General features: G+C 43.0%; 1 protein-coding gene across 1 annotated transcript in view; it reads left to right on the top strand.

The window, feature by feature from the left end:
- ngfra (nerve growth factor receptor a (TNFR superfamily, member 16)) overlaps positions 1-18532 on the top strand; it is a 45689-nt gene extending 27157 nt beyond the window's left edge. The window contains exons 4-6 of the mRNA XM_080724143.1: positions 5066-5306; positions 7923-8122; positions 17947-18532. Coding sequence (XP_080580269.1) covers positions 5066-5306; positions 7923-8122; positions 17947-17999 — 494 coding nt within the window. The 3' untranslated portion in view covers positions 18000-18532. The remainder of the gene's footprint in view (positions 1-5065; positions 5307-7922; positions 8123-17946) is intronic.
- Positions 18533-18819: the final 287 nt, after the last annotated feature.

Genomic DNA, 18819 nt, shown 5'->3' with positions numbered 1-18819 from the left:
AAGAGAAGTGGTGATAACTCACTCAGGCATGTGCACACATAGACATCAAAGGGGGCTTGAGTCCTTGCCCTTTTATCCGTCTGTTAAAGGTCCCCTTCTCCAGACCATGAATGCAGTTTTTACTATGGTGAAAGAAATGCAACTCTTTCCATGCCATACCTGAAGGCAGCATTTAAGAGAATTGTCTTGTTCAAACTCTCCTGAACTTGAATGCAGCATCTTATGTTGAAAGAATTGCCCTCTCTGTGTAGAAACCCATGCTGTTAGGCCACATCTACAGTATTGACTTGATAATGCTTAGTTCAGTGTGGTATCACGCACCGAAAATAGCCGACCTCCAAGCTCACAACACGTCTGCTATTTTAGATATTTCCACCAAAAGCCCCTTTTAGAAGTTTCAGCCCCTGCCTCTTTAACATTCTCTGCAGGTCCCTGAAATTACTCTGGTAAGGTAAGGGAAACAGGGTTTCCATTTGTAGCGAAGGAGACCGTTTCTCTTCTTTGACGTGTTGTATACGGCAGGGCCAGACAGTCTTCACACTGCATTCAACACTTTCACACCTTTCCATTCAGTATTATCCTATTTGGAAGCTCGTGTTCCACTGCTAACTCTATTAGCCGGCCCTGCATTAGCTGGATGATGTATGGTGCTGCTGAGGAAACCTGACTACTTCCAAAGAAAGGTCAAGAAACGTATGTAATACAGACACCCCATAGAGTGCTCTGGCGAATGCTCCCTCCTTTTAGACAGACCCGAATCAATAAGGCGGCTTTAAATAGGCTGTGCATTATTTTTGTGTTTCTAAGAATGGCATGCACATGTTCAGTGTTTGTCTGCTCCTGGATGGTGTTCTCTACAGTTTCAGTAAACCAATCCTTCCCTGGGACAGATAGGGAGGCCCTGTCATTGTGAAGGAAACGGACGGGCAAACGAATGACTCTCGGGGAGCAGCAGAACTCTGCAAGTACGTCCACTTACTGTAGCGTGGATAGTCCATCAAGGTCCCGTCGGACCTTTAGAAGGAGCAATCAATATGTAAATGATGCAGCCAATCAATGTGAAGAAACCGGACAATCTGCCTCGTCAGTGAAAAGACTTTGCATGCTTAGTGTCGAGAGGCTTTGATGGTCCATCCAAATATCATGTCCAAATATTATTTAGTTAGAATGTAGGTCGACCACATTACAAGTCATGGAAGGACATCAGTATAATATTTTCTCCATAACAGAAGCTCATTACGGTGTATAGTATACAATGCAATACACTTAAGGATGTTGTATTAACTTGTGTATAAACACAAGCCCATTTCATATACCGTATATGCACACTGGAAAATGTCTGGGGAATCAGGTCAAGACATTGTCTGGTGTTGCCCTCATGCCCTTTCACACATGTAGCACACAACAGGAGAATGACATGCTTGACATGCAGTCTGCCATTGATGCACCCATGCAAAACATAAACGACACATCTTTTGATACATACTTTTCCTCTGAGCTGGACAAATAACATTGGTCTACACTCTACAGTATGCTGTACAGATGAGCACTGGGAGTATCTGAAATGAATAAGGTTGTAGCTCGTAGTTACTGCGGTAGGAATTTTTTGTGTTTAAATAAAGTTTAACTTATGAACCATTGATCATGGAAGTTCGAATCAGAGAATATTTCCAACTCAAACTGCAAATGAAAGAGCTGTTTTTCATATCTCTCTATCCAAAGACCTCTGGAGCAGGGAGGCTCCTCTCTCCTAGACAATAGGAATGTCATCAACACGCCCACATGCTCAATGTAGATTCACTGGACAATCACCTAGTTACACTTTGAGAGTATTGATATTACACAGACTTAACTCATGGGAGCTGGCGGCATAAAGTCTGTTTCATGTCAGATCCTACTAAGTCAGACATTTGCGTTCACACGTATACAGCCCCAGTGGGCGTAATAGTGAAATGCAACAGGATCCAGGGAAGACCTAGCGAGCCACCTCTGATTGGCCTCCTGGCAGCTAGGACCAAAAAGCCCACTCTCAAGAAAGGGGTGTAAATATCATCCGAAATTGGTCCCATTGGTCCAGTGACCTCGTGGCTTATATGTGTGCTTTACTTTACCACAGAATCAAAGGTTTGATTCCTGAATGTCACTTTAAAAAAATGTTATCCCAAAGTTTTCCAGACAAATGTCATGTTAGTGTGAGGTTAGGCATTGTTTTTGTGATTTTAAGGTTAGGGTTAGTTTTGTGAGGTTAACGATAGGGATAAGGTTAGGGTTACTCATACAGTACGTAGTTGCAAAAATGCTATGGAGAAGATGAACACAATGAAGAACAAGGCAAAACCACCAATCACAGCCACGCCTTCCCTTCCCTTGTGTTGCATAGGAAATTCACGGGAGCGCATACCAGATGGGCTTTGTGTAGCCTGGCGGCGTCGCCGGTTCTATTCCCGGTCCGGACGACCTTTGCCGCGTGTCACTCCCTGTCTCTCTGCCCATTTCCTGTAGTCTACTATCCTATCAAATAAAGAATAAAGAATACGAAATTCACGCCCCCAGCGGGTAATGTCTAGCTATGTGTGATCGAGGCTTTACACAGCAACATACTCTTCAAATAAAGAAACACATTAAACTGTGTACATTGAGTCTTAATGTATCTGTAATTATTACTATTTATAACTCAGAGAAGGTACTGTACAAACAGAACCAAATGCACCCTTATGGGTCCATTTGTGGGATCCCCCATCACACAGCTGATATACAGTAGACACTACAGGATGACCCCCCAATTATGGGTGAGATAGAGCACCCCAGTCTACCGTAGTAACCTTGGCCTTGACGTAAGCCCTCAGAGTCTCCACATGGTTAAGCCTGTGTGAGACAGTAAGAAGCTGGTGCCCAGCAACAGGGCGCCAGCTATGGGTTCTGCTGGAGATTACTGGCTCACGTCTGAACCGGGCCTGCACACAGGCTTCAGTCCCACCAGGACGTTTTGGTTTGGCTGGATAGGCCTGTTCTACTCTGCGCTGTGTTGGAGCCTCAGGGGGAAATGAAAAATCTGCAGACTGTATGCTTTATTATCCGCGCGGCACGATCCGTCATCACTGTTCCTTTACAAAAGCGGGGCAGACTGAACGGACTCGGATATAAGAGACCTCGCAACGATAGCCACGAACCGCTAGATAAACTGCTTCTTGTACAACGTGTGGCCGTCAGGGTGGGCATGTGTTCCCAGCAACATGGAAAATCATCCAAGGATCATTAATGCGGTTGACGTAGGAACGAGGAAATGGGATAATTTATGAAAATGACTCTTCTTCACAGGCTTAGCTGTGATAGAAACCAGAGCCTTCCAGTAGCGCAGCGCTTTTCCTGCTTCCCTGTCCTCGGCAACGGGGAACCGCTCAGTACAGTGACCTCTCTAAAGCCCCAGACTTTGTACTACACGCATCCATATGGCCACAGTGTCCTGTGATGTGCATAGATGACAGTTTTGGGTATGAAACAGATGAGGACGTGGTGAAAGATGCATGCCTTACAGGAAGCAGGCCTAGGGTGAATGGATAAATGAGTGGGTGAGGGAGTGAAGGAGTGAGTAAGTGAGACACACACACACACACACACACACACACACACACACACACACACACACGCACACACACACAAACACACACACGCACACACACACACACACGCACACACACTCACACACACGCACTCGCACACGCACACGCACACACACATACTTCAAGGAGCATTCCTCCTCCTCCTCTTGCTCCAAATAGCATCTCAGCCAGAACCCATCTGCCTATTAGAAACAGCCGTCACATGTGTATTGTGTATCAGACATCTGGTCATGGACGTGGCAACAAGACCCTGTCAGGACATGGGGAGGAACACACAGCAGTGTTGGAGACGTGCCGACCACAGCGAAAGAATCTAAGTGTGACGGAAAAGGAGTCGCACAGTCGTGGCCGCGATGCAAAAACAACTTTATTACAACGGCTACGAATGTTTTGATATAAAAAGTCTTATTCTGGGTAAGACCCTGGTTGTCAGACATGCCCTCGTAACCAGGATGCATACTGTACTTATGGTACGTGAAAGTTTCTCTCTTCATTAGAACGCCACATCATTTATTTTTCTCTCCCAAGGCTGGAATCTCTGTCTCTACAGCTGCCAAGTAGCATCTGTGATGACTATAATATACGGCATTGTGTCTCATCTAACACATGATGTTCAGGGGGTGTAGTGAGGAATTCTAGGCTCTGCACACATAAGAGTGTCTACTCTGTATGCCCCCTACACTCCCATGCGTCAACATAAGACTGAACTTTGAAGGATGGAACTTCAAAACATACCTATTGTCTCTTATGTATTCTGTAATTTTTATTTATTTATTGAAAACAGCTCAAAACCTTTAGGTCCAGGTCCCATATGTTGGAGATCTCTATTCTAACCTGGCTGTTTGTTTCTTTTGGTGGTGAACATCTGTGTACCGTAGGTCATACAAAAGTGTGACATGTGGTTTGGATCTATGTATTGTAACTGTATTTGTACATTTTGTTGACATAACAATTATTGGTTGCTAATGGGGATTGAAGCTCAATTGATAACCTTCAGTATCCATCCATCAGTACCAGGGACGTGCAGAGAATGTTAGAGAGGCAGGGGCTGAAATATCTAAAAGGAAAAATATCTAAAAGGAAAACTTCAAAAAAAATAGCAACGCGACGCGTTGTGAGATTGGAGGTCGGCTATTTTCACTACTTGCATTCGTGGTCTGGAGAGGGCACTTTTTTACAGACGGATAAAAGGGCAGGGGCTCAAGCCCCCTTTGATGTCTATGTGTGCACGTGGCTGATCAGTTACAGAGAACCCAAACCATCATTTATATACACTGATGAAGGCTGGATTTTTGAAAACGTTCTATGGCAGTTCAAATGGCAGTACACGTAGAATTAAGTAATCCTTTCTAACTGCTACCTTTTCTTTTACTAAATTATGTTCGCGAACTTCTATGAGATTATTTTTGTCTCAATGATTATCTCCTCTCTTTTCCTCCAAACAGATCCTCTGCTTCCTACATACACCTCTCCTATGGACCTCAGCCCATCACCGCCCTCCTTTACAGAGAGCGAATTCCCCCCCGACGGCTCCAACAGCCCACCACCAGGGGGAGACACCACCACCGCCAGCCCCGGCTCCCCTCGCTTCCTCGGCCACGGCTTCAACGAAAACCTGATCCCCATCTACTGCTCCATCCTGGCCGCTGTGGTCGTGGGACTGGTGGCGTACATTGTCTTCAAGAGGTCAGTTTGAATGAGAAATGGTGGGAGAGACGTGGCTTAACGCATTAGTGTGGCTGACTCTTGCATCTCCCATGTGGCTATAGAGCAGGGTTCCCCAATTAGATTTCCCCAAGGGCCGAATTATGCCTAGGGTACCAAGCCAAGGGCCACAACATTGCAGGGGGGCGAGGGTGGCGTTCCCGCTACTCCAGCGACAGTTTTCGTTGTTGTCGGGTGAAAATCTTGTATGTCCAAAACCGTTCGTTTTGAATTTATCATTTTAAAAATGATTTAAACTAGTGAAAACAGCCGATCTACAAGCACACAGCGCCTCGCGGTGCGAGGCGTTGTGTGCTTGTAGATCTGCTGTTTTCACTACTTTTGTGCGATAGCCTTGTATGATTTGCGAAAGAATGTACAAATTTGGAGTTACGAGATTTCCACCCGACAACGACGATATACTAGTGTTGTTGCTGCTCTTATACAGTACCACCATTATTACTGGGGTTGGTGTGGACCAGACAGTAGCCCCCTGCGGGCCGCAAATGGCCCGTGGGCCGCCTATTGGGGAACCCTGCTATAGAGCATCGCAGCGGAAGTGGTTTGCTGGTCCCACTATAGACTTTTGCAAAAATATTTATAAGAATTATGTTAAGCCTAGAACCAAGCCATCCAGGATTGCGGTGAATCATGACCATAAAACCTTTGATCCTATGTGAAAACATATTTTAATATTAAATGATTTGATATACTACAGTCTACATTTAATAACTACCCTTTGTTTAGCGATTTTCAAAATGTTCTTTTCATAGAAACAAAGGTTTTATGCTCATGATTCACTGCAATCCTGGATGGCTGGGTTCTAGGCTTAACATACCGTAATTGTTATAAATATTTTTGTGAAAGTCCATGAGTAAAATGAACAGGATATTTTTTAGTGGGACCAGTAAACCACGCCCACTGCGATGCTCTATTAGGCGGGGGGCGGGTAATATAAAGACACAGGGGTTGAATAGTGAAGAGGCTGGCTGGCATGGAGGGTGTTGTTGGTAAAGACCGATGTAGCCCCAGGCTAAAGAAGGCCACAGTCACGGTACGGCACTGAGAAGCAGATGCCTTGTGAAATATTCAGGCCTGTCATGGTTGAGGGGGCGAAACCTTGACCCAATTCCACCACATGATTAGACTCTGAAGCTGAAATACACCACAATGCTTCTGTTTGGTTTGGCTTTGCAGTGGTGTAAAGTAACTAAGTACATTTACTTGAGTACTCTACTTAAGTACACTTTTGAGGTATTTGTAGCCCTATTTTATACGTAGGAAATTTGACGCGTTGTGAGCTTGTAGATCGGCTATTTTCAAACATTTTAGTACTTTTACTTTTGATACTTCAACTATACTTTGATGCCAATACTTTTGTACTTTTACTATTTGAACACAGGCCTTTTACTTGTAATTGCAGTATTGATACTTTTACTTAAGTAAAACATTTGAGTACTTTTTCCACCTCTGTGGCTTTGTTGAAAAGTGAAAGGTCGCAACACTTGAGAGCACAATGAACAGTAACACATAATACATGTACAAGGACACCGACACTCACCCATGCATGTGCTCATTGCAGACACATAAGGATGACGCACAGGCTTCAAACACAGCAGAGCAAGTAAACAAGTTCAGGATGACCATTGATTGCTTTCAAAATGCTGACCAGAGTGAAATCTGAGAGCCAGATTTATCAAGCCAGTCACGCAATGTCCCTCACATCTGGCTAATTCCCCACTCCTATTTATTTTCATGTATAAACATATTGCAGATTTGTTAGAACGTTCACTGTATGTTATTGGAATATTGTTGCCGTTGCTCATCCACACAATACCTCATGACCAACGTAACTGTTAGCTATCATGCATTTAATCACTACTTAATTGTCTTTTAAACTTGTATATTCTTTGTTTGTGTATATATCAGCCAAAGCAAAGTATTTCATCCCTGTTTTGTCTATTCACTTCATGCATGTCACTGATCACGCACTGTGAAATCCAATAAATAATATCTCAAGGCTGACTATGGCACCACACAGTTATGGTGACCAGGCTGTCATAAATGTAATCCTTCTTCTTCTAGGTATTATTTGTATCGTTTCCTCATCTCAGCCTTAGGACAGTGAAGAGAGAGAATGAGGGGCGGTTATGTCAGTGGTTCCCAAACTTTTTAGCTCTTGCCCCAAAAGAGAGAATAGACGATTGTCCGGGACCTACAAGCTCACAGCGCGCCGCTTCGCGCCGCGTTGTGAGCTTGTAGATCGGCTATTTTCACTACTTCTTAAACATTTGTTTTCTAATTTATAGGATTTCTTTAGCTTTTTCTTTGATTTCTTCATAAAATTACTGAATAAATCTTTGTATTTAGTTTAATAAAATAAAATAAAAGCTTTTTGGAAATGTTTGAAATAATAATAATTAAAAACTAAACGTAGGAAACCAAAAATTAAGGGACCCAAAAATGTTTCCGTGACCCACAAATGGGTCCCGACCCGCTGTTTGGGAATCAGTGGGTTAGTGTGGGTTAGCGTGGCCGAACCACCAGGGCATCCGTATATTGCTGTTCTTATTCCATCTGCCTCCTGCCTGTCCTCAGGTGGAACAGCTGTAAGCAGAACAAACAGGCGGCCAACAACCGCGCAGCCACCGCCAATCAGACGGTGACCCCGGAGGGTGAGAAGCTCCACAGTGACAGCGGCATCTCAGTGGACAGCCAGAGTCTGCAGGAGCAGCTAACCCAGGCCCAGGCTCAGGTCCAGGCTCCACCTTCACGTTCCCACACACAGGAGCAGATAGGTAAGCCGGACAAACATGACTTTTTCAGAATAACGAAACAGTCGCCCCCAACACACAGTCGCCCCGGGGCAAATCCGGCAGTATTCACCCGGTATTTCTGGTGCAAACTTCGGTAAACTATGCCTAAACCTAACGTTGTTCATAAACTTAACCTCATTAAAACTATGCCTATAACCCTAAACTTATTTCTAACCTTATCCTCAGTAAAACAAATAGAATACAAGAACCACTGGTCTGCGTGTTTTGTGGGGGCAAGCATGTTTTGGGTCAAGCCTTCAGGTTACCTTTTTCATACTCACAACTGACATTGTTGGGGCGACACAAATAATACTGTGGATTGTCAAAAAAAAGAAAAGAAAAATGATGGATGCTTAAACGAAAATGTTTTAAACATTTTAAAATAAACTAAATTCTCAAACTAAAATCTAAAAAAATTAAGAAAAATTAAAATGAAGAAAGAATAAAGTAAAAGCATGTATTTGTAAAATAACAGTCATACTTTTTTCATTTGAGAATCCATTATTTCTGTTGGCTGACACTGTCGACAGGCACTTGTCTTAGCAGTGTAAAACAGCCTTAAAGGGTGACATTTTAATGCCTGTGGCTGTCAAGAATCTGACCCCTAACACTTACTGCTCGCCAGATATATGTTGGCCATAACGTCAGTGTGATATTTATGACACCACATACAGCATATAGCTGTATGATATATTGCCTGATGTGTAGGAGACAAGTTGTGAGATTTCTCAGATAGTTTTGTAAAGAAGGAAGAGGGCAGATGACTACAGCATATATTGCCTCTATAGCAGGGGTCTTCAACGTTTTCAGGCCAAGGACCTCTTATTTGAGAGAGAGATGAAGCAGGGACCCCCCCACAACCTTATCATAGATTCCATATACTGTAGTTTCATTGTTTGACAGCACAATCATCAGTATATTTTGGATTCATGTCAATTTGTGTTTTCAGATATTACCACTTGAACTGTCATTACTTAATAAAGTTGACCTTTCACTATGTACTTAGTCTGCTCTTTTTCCCCTCTACACCAAACCTCTTTGCCAAAAATATCCGATCTACAAGCTCGTAGCTTGTAGATCAGCTATTTTTTTGGCAAAAGTTCTCAGAATAAGGACACTAGGGCTCACGTGGTTAATATAAAAAAGGTGAAAAAAGTTTCTATGATTTGGAGGACCCTCTATAGTAACTCTGAGGACCCCCCAGGGGTCCCGGACCCCCTGTTGAAGACTCCTGCTCTATATATAAGTGAGTAACTCAAAGTTTGAATGGAGGGCTAACAGTTTACAGTAGTTGACAGTGTTTCTTGGTCTATTCGAGTGTGTGTATCAAATGGATAACACGCGAAGAATGTAGCTACACATGTTTCATCTATATTTACATCTAGTGTGTGTATTTACATCTAGTGTGTGAGTAGGAAGTATTTAGGGTGTAAGCAAATCCTTATGTCAATAGAGCGCTGCAAGCCAAGCAAGACCTTGTAAGATGATTGCTGTGATGTAAGGTCTGGACTGCAAGGTTAATGTTGACTTAATGCTGACCCATTTAACAGATTCATCATTTCTATATGCCATGTGTTCCCCTATTCATTTTTCAAACTTTCTATATGGGCGAGCAGTGGTGTAAAGTAACTACATTTACTTAGTACTGTAGTACTGTACTTAAGTACACATTTTTGGTATTTTTTTACTTTACTGGAGTAGTAAGTAGGACAAATTTCAGTGTGAACTGACAATAAAGTACTATATCTATCATATCTATCTATATTAGGGATGCGAATCTCGACCACTGAGGCGATACGATACGGACCTCGATACACTGCCAGCGATACGATATAATTGCGATACATTGAAATCCTGCCGATACGATACATCGCGATCCACCCCTGTTTCCGATACGATTCGATACGATTCACGATTCACCACGATTCAAGCCCAAATCCCAAAATTTACAAAACATAGCGACTAAAAATGTATGAAATTTAAATTCAAGGCAATTTATTGTTTCACTGTAGTACTAGGCTCTGTCTAACAACCCAACATAGGCCTATAGTATTCTGGGAGAACACAAAGCTGCTGGCTATTGTAGAATTGTTTGATAACTAATCATATAGAAGGCCTATGTCATTATTAGTAGGCCTATATGTCTTCAACTGGGAGTCAGGGACCCCAATCCAGGGTTATTACAGGGGGCCTGCCAAATATTTGTGTGATACAGTAGGCTATAATGCCTAGCCTACAGTGAGGGTCCCTGCTTGATCTCTGTCTGAGCTAAGGGGTCCTTGACCTGAAAAACCCTCCCTGGTTTGTATTATTATATTATATTATATTATATTATATTATATTTAATCCAGGATTATGCAATTTTTATAGCCAAAATGTTTTAAAACAGACCTACAAGCTCACAGCGCGTCGCATCCACGACGCATTGTGAGCTTGTAGGTCTGCTATTTTAGGTGTGACACCCTTGTACTGCGATGTATAAATTAGGCTTCTTTCCCAGAGCAGAACTAGCAGCAGAGAAAGTGAGAGTTGCTTGCATCAACACACAGGAAAGTTGTAGAACAGTGACAAATACTTTGTTTTAAACGCAAGCAGTAGTCCTACAACACCCAGCAACATTGTTGTTGTGTGTGTGCAGTTAATATAGCGCAGCGCAGAAGATGATCTCAATCAATTGTCCGTCGGAGATTCGCTAAGAAACGGCTGTTGATTACATATCACTCGATCAGCCTGTGCTACTCTGTGACAACAATCAGCGCAGCTGACTTGGATGTTATAAAGCTAAGTACTATACTACTAATCTTGCATCTTTTTAACCCGTGGGGCTGCTAGTTCGTCTGTGTTGATTCACTCGCATTTCGCTGCACTGTCTGTCTCCCTGGTTGGAGTGGTTGCCTGCATGCAGCAGATGTTGTCCGTCTGTCCGAGTCGCAGCTCGCGTTAAAGACTGGCTTTTGGGGAGGGGGCTGAACGCTGATGATGGTGCATTCATGGAGCCTCGGAAACACAGGATAGAATGAAATACTATATGGAAGAACCGATACAACCGCGGAATGTACCGATCCAGACACTCATGGTACGATCCATCACGATTTCGGCCGTCTATTGTACCGGTACACACTGAATGAACCGATTCAGCCGTATCGCGGACGTTTGTATCGCGATTACGATCCGTACCGGTATATCTTCGCATCCCTAATCTATATCCATTTACAATTTTCAATACCTTTACTTTTCCTCCACTACATCTCAGAGGCAAATGTTGTACTTCACTACAATTATATGAAAACCTTAGTAACTAGACCCACTTTAGCCCTATATGCATTTCGGCCATTTGATAATAGCCGATCTACAGTAAAAGCTTGTAGATCTGCTCTTTCCAAAAGATTTTTATACATTTTGAACTCGTGAAATGGGACATTCTGAATAATGAGTACTTTCACTTTTGTACTTTAATTATATTTTGATACCAATACTTTTGTACTTTTACTCGTCATTATTTTATTCCAGACTCTTACTTCCAAGAGTCCAATATTGCAGTATTGATACTTTTACTTAAGTAAATAATGTGGGAAGAGAGACAGAGAGAGAGTGAGAGAGAGAGAGAGAGAGAGAGAGAGAGAGAGAGAGAGAGAGAGAGAGAGAGAGAGAGAGAGTCCTCTGGTGCTATCAGCAGCCAGACAGATAAGAGAGAGAGAGAGAGAGAGAGAGAGAGAGAGAGAGAGAGAGAGAGAGAGAGAGAGAGAGAGACAGACAGACAGACAGACAGACAGACAGAGAGAGAGAGAGAGAGAGAGAGAGAGAGTCCACTGGTGCTATCAGCAGCCACCAGGCTCTTCCGACTCTGCTGAGCTACTGCTCACAGTCGCAGCAGGTGCCTCGTTCATCTCCAACTCACAAGTACTGCTTGCCGCTATTCCTCTTGGCTTAGACCGAAATGCGCAGTTTGGGCTGTGTTTCTTTCCTTCTAAAATTTACGTCTAAAAAAAAAGAAGAAAAACAAATAAGAAAACACAGGAAAGAGCGCTGTCTATAAGGCCAAATCTCACATATTCAAATAATGATCTCATGTGTGACCACTGTGGCCTTAACCCACATTGGCTTGTTACGCCACTGACTCCCACCCCGTTCATTAAAAAATGTTTCACAGTACGCCACATAAAGGTGCCATAAGATCGACAGGATGAAAGAAGACAGTCACACACATACCGGTATGGGATTTAATTAACCGCCAAATTCAATGATCATATGCCTGAAGTTTTGTATGAATACTTAATGAAGTGATCTCGAATGTAACTGTAATCCCTGAAATACTCTGACCGGACCTTTTTGAAATGTGGCCTGGTCTGGCTACATTTAGCTTTTACATTTTAGGATTGTAGCATACAATATTAAGTTATCATTAAATTATACTCTGTAAATTTGTGATTACAGTGAGATAGCTTTCAGTGAGACCACATATCAAATAAGTAATAAGCAATCACAAGACTACACAAGAAAACAGTCTGACAGAATGGCAAGATGGCAAAATGAACCACGCATTAAATGGTTTTGGTCGTAATGTTTACAATGAATGGAATTAAATACCACTTATGTGTTTGCGAGCTTGTACTGTAGATCGACATTTTACAGAATTATTGTGTTTAAATAGATGTAATGCAGCTTTCTTAAATTATATTGCAAACTTCAAATGAATGCTGAATTTTCTTCAAAAAGTGATTAATTTCCAAAATGAATGGTGAACGCAGAACTGCACTTCTGTAAATTCCATCACTATGGGATTTGCAAACAATGGTTTGTTGCTGGTCATTTCTACTGGCCTCCCCTAGTTTTACCATCCGACTCTCATCCACTACATTAATATGGATTCTGCTGTTCAATGTCTGCCTGAATCCACGCAAACAGAGTGTAAACCTGTCAATAAGTTGTAATAAGAGAAGAACAGCAGACAAGAGAATAAAAGCATGTAATCTGACGTAACCTCTATTGAATACAAAACTATCTACCTTTCTCCAGAACACAAATGCCACAGTCAGGCGCAAAACTAGCAGAAATAGCTGGTACAAGCTTTTTTTAACATGCAGGAGAAAATGTTTCCCTATAATGACACACCAAAAATATGGACGCCAGCAGGTTAAGTGGTTAAAGAGATGCAACAGGACTGCCCCTTACGAAGAGAATGAAGAGGTTCTTTCAAGTTCCACCATCCTTCATTCAATGTCTCTTTCTGCATTGTTCTATTCTACACTTTGCCAGAGCCTTTATTACTGTGCTAAGCTAACAAGTTCTGATGTGGATCTTGCTACGCTGCCAGATACCAGTTTCCTGGTTTGGGAAAACGTTTTCTTTCTCCTTTTGATAGATATATTTTAATGGAAAGAAAAGAAAAGAAAAAGCCTGTGGAATAATGAATAAAGAAATGCATTCATTCTCCCGGATTAACAAGTGGTTCATTGTGAGGATGACAGTCCCTTTATCTGATTGGCTCATTAGCAGGTGTTGGTAGATGTAATCCAGGCCAACTGTCTTTTAAAATCTGATCCTGCACCAACGTTAAATGGGTGCTAATTAGCGTTACTAGCACTATCTGCTAGTGCGGAAGCTGTTAAAAAACAGCCACTGCTCCCATGCTGTGGGCTGGTCCTTCACAGCTAATGGAGACTTGTTAAAATACCCAAGGGGGTGAGAATATGCACAATAACTCCATCATAATCATATGGGTTTCCTGTTTCAAATGAACCATGTTTTACTCAGGCCAAAAATAATTGGAACACCTGTTGTCAAAACAGTCGGACAAGCTTTTAAAATATAGAGTAATAAAATGTTTTGTGTGTATTGACTGACAGCCCATCGAGGGGGGAGTTCATAGCAAGACACACTGGCCAGGCGAAGAGCTGCTGGTGCTGTCTATCTGCCCACCTCCTTTTAAAAGGATCAATTTGTCTTTTAGACACATATTGACTGTTTAAAATTTAAACAAGGCTCTAACCCCTCACATCCCTCTCATCCGTTGGACAGCCTCTCAATCGCCATGACATGGAGTCACAGAAACTATCTGTCAAACAACCAATTGGAGGTTAAAGGTGAAAAGATAGGGCTATGACACTGATCTCAGGCAAACAGTGTCTGTGTGTACAGACTAGCAGACAGCATAGAACGATAGCTTGTGTACTATGGAGTTGTGGATGGGTGTGTGTTTTTGAATGCCAAGAGGTTAAATAAACCTGATGTCAAATCTGAAGTCTGGGCAGCTTTTATAATGGCACGGTAATCAAGAACGGGTTGTGTTTCAGTATTGCTCAACGCTCCCTGGCTGTTGCATTCAGTTCTGGCTGAGGACTACAGGTCTGTTAAACTGAACTACAGGGCCTTGTCTTCTAGTCTTCAATCGCCATGGGAGTGATAAGATTACCATGACCGCGATGACACCATTCTGATTCTGATCACGATCTACAGTGAAATACCACTTTATAGGGTGGCTTTGGATCCAATCAGCATTGGCATGACAAAAAGACAAGACGGTCACTAGCAGGGACTTGTTGTCATGGGTGCCTTATTCCTGCCCTTCACAAGAGGGCTTGACACACTTTGTGGTGCACGGTCTACAAACTCACCATGCATTTTGCTGTATCCTTCCTTAACACCGGCACACAACTAAACATACAGTAAATCTGACTGAAGCATGATCCAATTCAACTTTGCACCTCAGGCTTAATTTATGTCCTGTCGTACGACGGCATCGTGTACCTACAATATACTCTATGTGTATGATGAAGTATGAATCTAGATTTACGTTTAGAGAGGGAGACCCAGGGTTTACTCTTGAAAGGTAAACAGACTCATAATGTTTGGCAAGAGAAGGAGGAGAACTCTCAGAAATGGGTGCTTTCAGATGGTGAAGGTGAAAGTATGTGTGTGCATGCGTGCGTGCGTACATGCGTGCATGCGTGCGTACGTACAGGAAGAGTCCTATATTCCCAACGCTGCAGTGTCAGTGAGTGAGTGATGAAGAGAGGAGATGGGAGACCTAAACAGGAAGGAAGAAGGAGAAGAGTTTGTCAGGCTCTGGACAGAATCAATGTGGACACTGAGAGGACCAGTGGACCTCAGCAATGTCAATACACACTTATAAAACAGTGTGTTCTGAAAGAATGAAGGGAAGGAAGGCGTGTGTGAGCGAGAGAGAGAGAGGGATGGATGGATGGCCGGGGAGAAACCGGATGGGGAGGTTAGGGAAGTAGGGATTAAGAGAATGAGAATGGAGGCAGGGATGTATTGATGAATGAAGCGACAGAGGGAGGGAGGGAGGGAGGGATGCAGGCATGTGCACAGCACACATAGACATCAAAGGGGGCTTGAGCTCCTGCCCTTTTATCCGTCCAGACCATGAATGCAGTTTTTACTATGGTGAAAGAAATGCAAATGCCATACCTGAAGGCAGCATTCAAGGTAATTGCCCAAGTCCAAACTCTCCTGAACTTGAATGAAGTATCTTATGTTGAAATAATTGCCCTCTCTGTGTAGAAATCCATGCTGTTACGCCACATCTCCAGTATTCACTTGATTATGCTTAGTTCAGTGGTATCAAGTACCAAAAATAGCCGACCTCCAAGCTTGGAGCTCTGCTATTTTCACCAAAAGGCCAGTTTAGACATTTCAGCCCCTGCCTCTCTAACATTCTCTGCACGTCCCTAGGAGGGAGGGATGTGAATTCAGCCCATGTATCTGCACAAGCCGAAACACTGGTATGACTTCACGTCACGTCGTACAGTAATTCAGTCAACAAAGTAAGACCCTTGAACTTTTAAAATCGCGTTTTTTAAACTCCTCAATTCTACTGTAACACTGAGCGTTACGGAAAACTGTCCGTTTTTAAACAGTCAAGTGTTAAATGAACACTGAGGACTTTAACTGCTTGCAGCAGGGATGCAGTGATCAAGAGCAGAAAAACAAGCAGTCAGCCTGGAGGTCCTCTCAAAGACACCAGTGCATTCCATTGGTGTTTCCATGGCGTCCCTCAATGGAAGACAGGTTGAGGGGTTTGTGTCAAAAGAGGGCATTTGTCTCCGGTCCTTATCCTGCTAATGACTCCCTGTTTAGCTGGTTGGGACGAGTGTGTAACCCCACAGGGCCCCCTACAGGGAACAGTGTGGCAAACAGGGGGTCCCAAAGCGTTTTCATGCACACAGGCCATTCCAATTTGTAGGCATTTAGAAGTCTTTGCTTAGAGGAGAGAAACAGGCTTGTGAGTAGACGGTTGAAGGAGTTAGTAGGCTGGCCTAGCGGTCCGGGCGCATGACAGCGTGTTGCAGGTTCGATATTGACAACCTTTGCAGCGTGTCACTCCCCATCTCTCTTCCCATTTCCTGTCAGTCTACTGTCCTATCAATAAAGACATAAAAGCCTAAAAACAAATCTAAAAAAAGGTTGCTTAGTAAATGTTAGTAACACACATGTACTAGTAACGCACTGACTCACTCACTCACTGCATGGCCTTCGAGTAACACGCAGTACTTAAAGCCGAAGACAACAATCTTTGTGAATAAAGCATTATTTTCACCAATCTGTATGGCATAGTAGCCTATGTTAATACCACATATACTGTATAACTTCTACATCTGCAGTAGTTGTCTCCCTCTTCCTCTGGGAAATGCAGACTCTGTAGTCAGGTAGGACAACTACTGGTTCACAAGTAGTATTGCTGGAAGCTCAAAGTGCAAATCTTCCACTGACCATGTAGGCATTCTGTCTTACCCCATTGATAGAGATGTTGTCCCCCGCACGGAAGACCTGGGTTCAAATCCCAGCAAGGACATTAGGGCTGTCACGATTATGACATTTTACATGACGATTAATTCTCTCTCAAATAATTGCGATTAACGATTTAATTGTGTTTTTGTCATTGATAGTTACATTTCTGTTTGGCTTTTAGGCTTTGAAGTTGCACTTGGTAGATATGACACATAACCTAAATATACAAAGAAATTACTGACATAATTGACAGCTTTATACTTAAAAAAGAAGATTGATAGTGGAAATAGCCGATCTGCTATTTCCACTATTGTTTTTTACTTTAACAACATGGAAACGATTATGACGATTATGACAAATAATCGCGTTTATGTCAAATAATTGCGATTAGACGATTATGTAATAATCGCGACAGCCCTAAAGGACATGAATAACGATCTACTGTACAAGCTTACAAAGCTACGGTGTGTTTCTGGGAAACAAAGAGGGACCAAGGATAGACCCCTGGTCAACCCTGGTCAATGAAGAAGGGGTTAAAAAAATCCATCAATATGCTTTTCACTTGTACACAGTAAAATCCTGCGTTCATTCATCCATTTGGAACACAACTGTAAACAAATCGACCAAGAAGGTAATTTGGTTACTGTACATTTGTACCCTCAGAGTTAAATTAACACAAGTCTACTGACCAGTGACCACTGCACTTTTAACAGCACAACAAATGTTCAGTGTCAGATATGACACTGAAAATACACTGAAAATATCTAAATGTAATATTTGTATTTAAAAGTTGAAATGCTTACCCAGAAAACCCTGACTGAGTCTTCAGCCTTCATCATTACAAAGGGCTTTTTCAGCTTCACATTCAATGTGAATATTATAAAACAAAATATCGGCTAAACCGATCAGTTATTTTGATATCGGTTCGATACCGATAATGCATTTTATGGCCGATATTGCAGATACCGATATGATGGCCCGATTAATCGTGCATCCCTACAACAAATGATCTTGTGAATGTGACACATGTTCATCCGTCTCTCTCTCTCTTCTAGTGGTGCGGGTGGACGGGGCGCCCCAGCCTGACACTATTCCTCCTGAAGTCTGATGAAGAGGAGGAGTGGATGAAGACAGGGAGAGGAGGAACAGGAGTGTATAGCTGTGGACTCACTGGAGATGGGGGACGCATGTAACACAAACTGACTGGACAATCAGGACGTCACCCGTTGTCATGCCTGAAGTGGCCACACGGGGCAGGGGCCTGAAAGATGTGCACCTCTCCCTGTAGGGAGTGGGACCTCCCAGCGATGGACTAACCCTGGGCAAACCACAGTCTGACTCTTCATGTGTGCGTGTGTGTGGGTGGGTGCGTGTGTGTGTGTGTGTGTGTGTGTGTGTGTGTGTGTGTGTGTGTGTGTTTGTGCTTGGATACAACCTCTATGGCAATATCAACCACCAACTACTGTATATCACTCAATCTGCAGAGCTGCAGATATCCCATCCACACACCACAAAACCTCCCGATCGAATGCATATTCCAGGCGCAGTGTACGTCGTGCTGACATCACTGCTCGCTGCCGAGCTGATGTCCTTCCTTTGCTGTCCGTCGTGTCTCACGCATCCGCCATCACAAGCCATAACATGTCTGTGCCTAAAAGGTATAGGACAGGGGTCTTCAACAGGGGGTCTGGGACAAAGGGTTGTGGGGGTCCCTGCTTCATCTCTTTCTCAACTAAGGGGTCCTTGGCCTGAAAACGTTGAAGACCCCTGGCCTAAAAGGTATAGGAAGAAAGTTTCTCTTCCTCCCTCTGCATTTTGTGTGTTGTGTGTCTCTCTCTCTGTCTGTCTGTCTCTCCCTCCCTCTCCCTCTCTCTCTCTCTCTCTCTCTCCCTCTCTCTCTCTCTCTCTCTCTGTGTATCTCTCTATCT

This window comes from Nannobrachium achirus, assembly GCF_963921795.1.
Source record: "Nannobrachium achirus genome assembly, chromosome: 4".
NCBI classification, from domain to species: domain Eukaryota; kingdom Metazoa; phylum Chordata; class Actinopteri; order Myctophiformes; family Myctophidae; genus Nannobrachium; species Nannobrachium achirus.
This window is presented reverse-complemented; position numbering and strand designations above follow the sequence as displayed.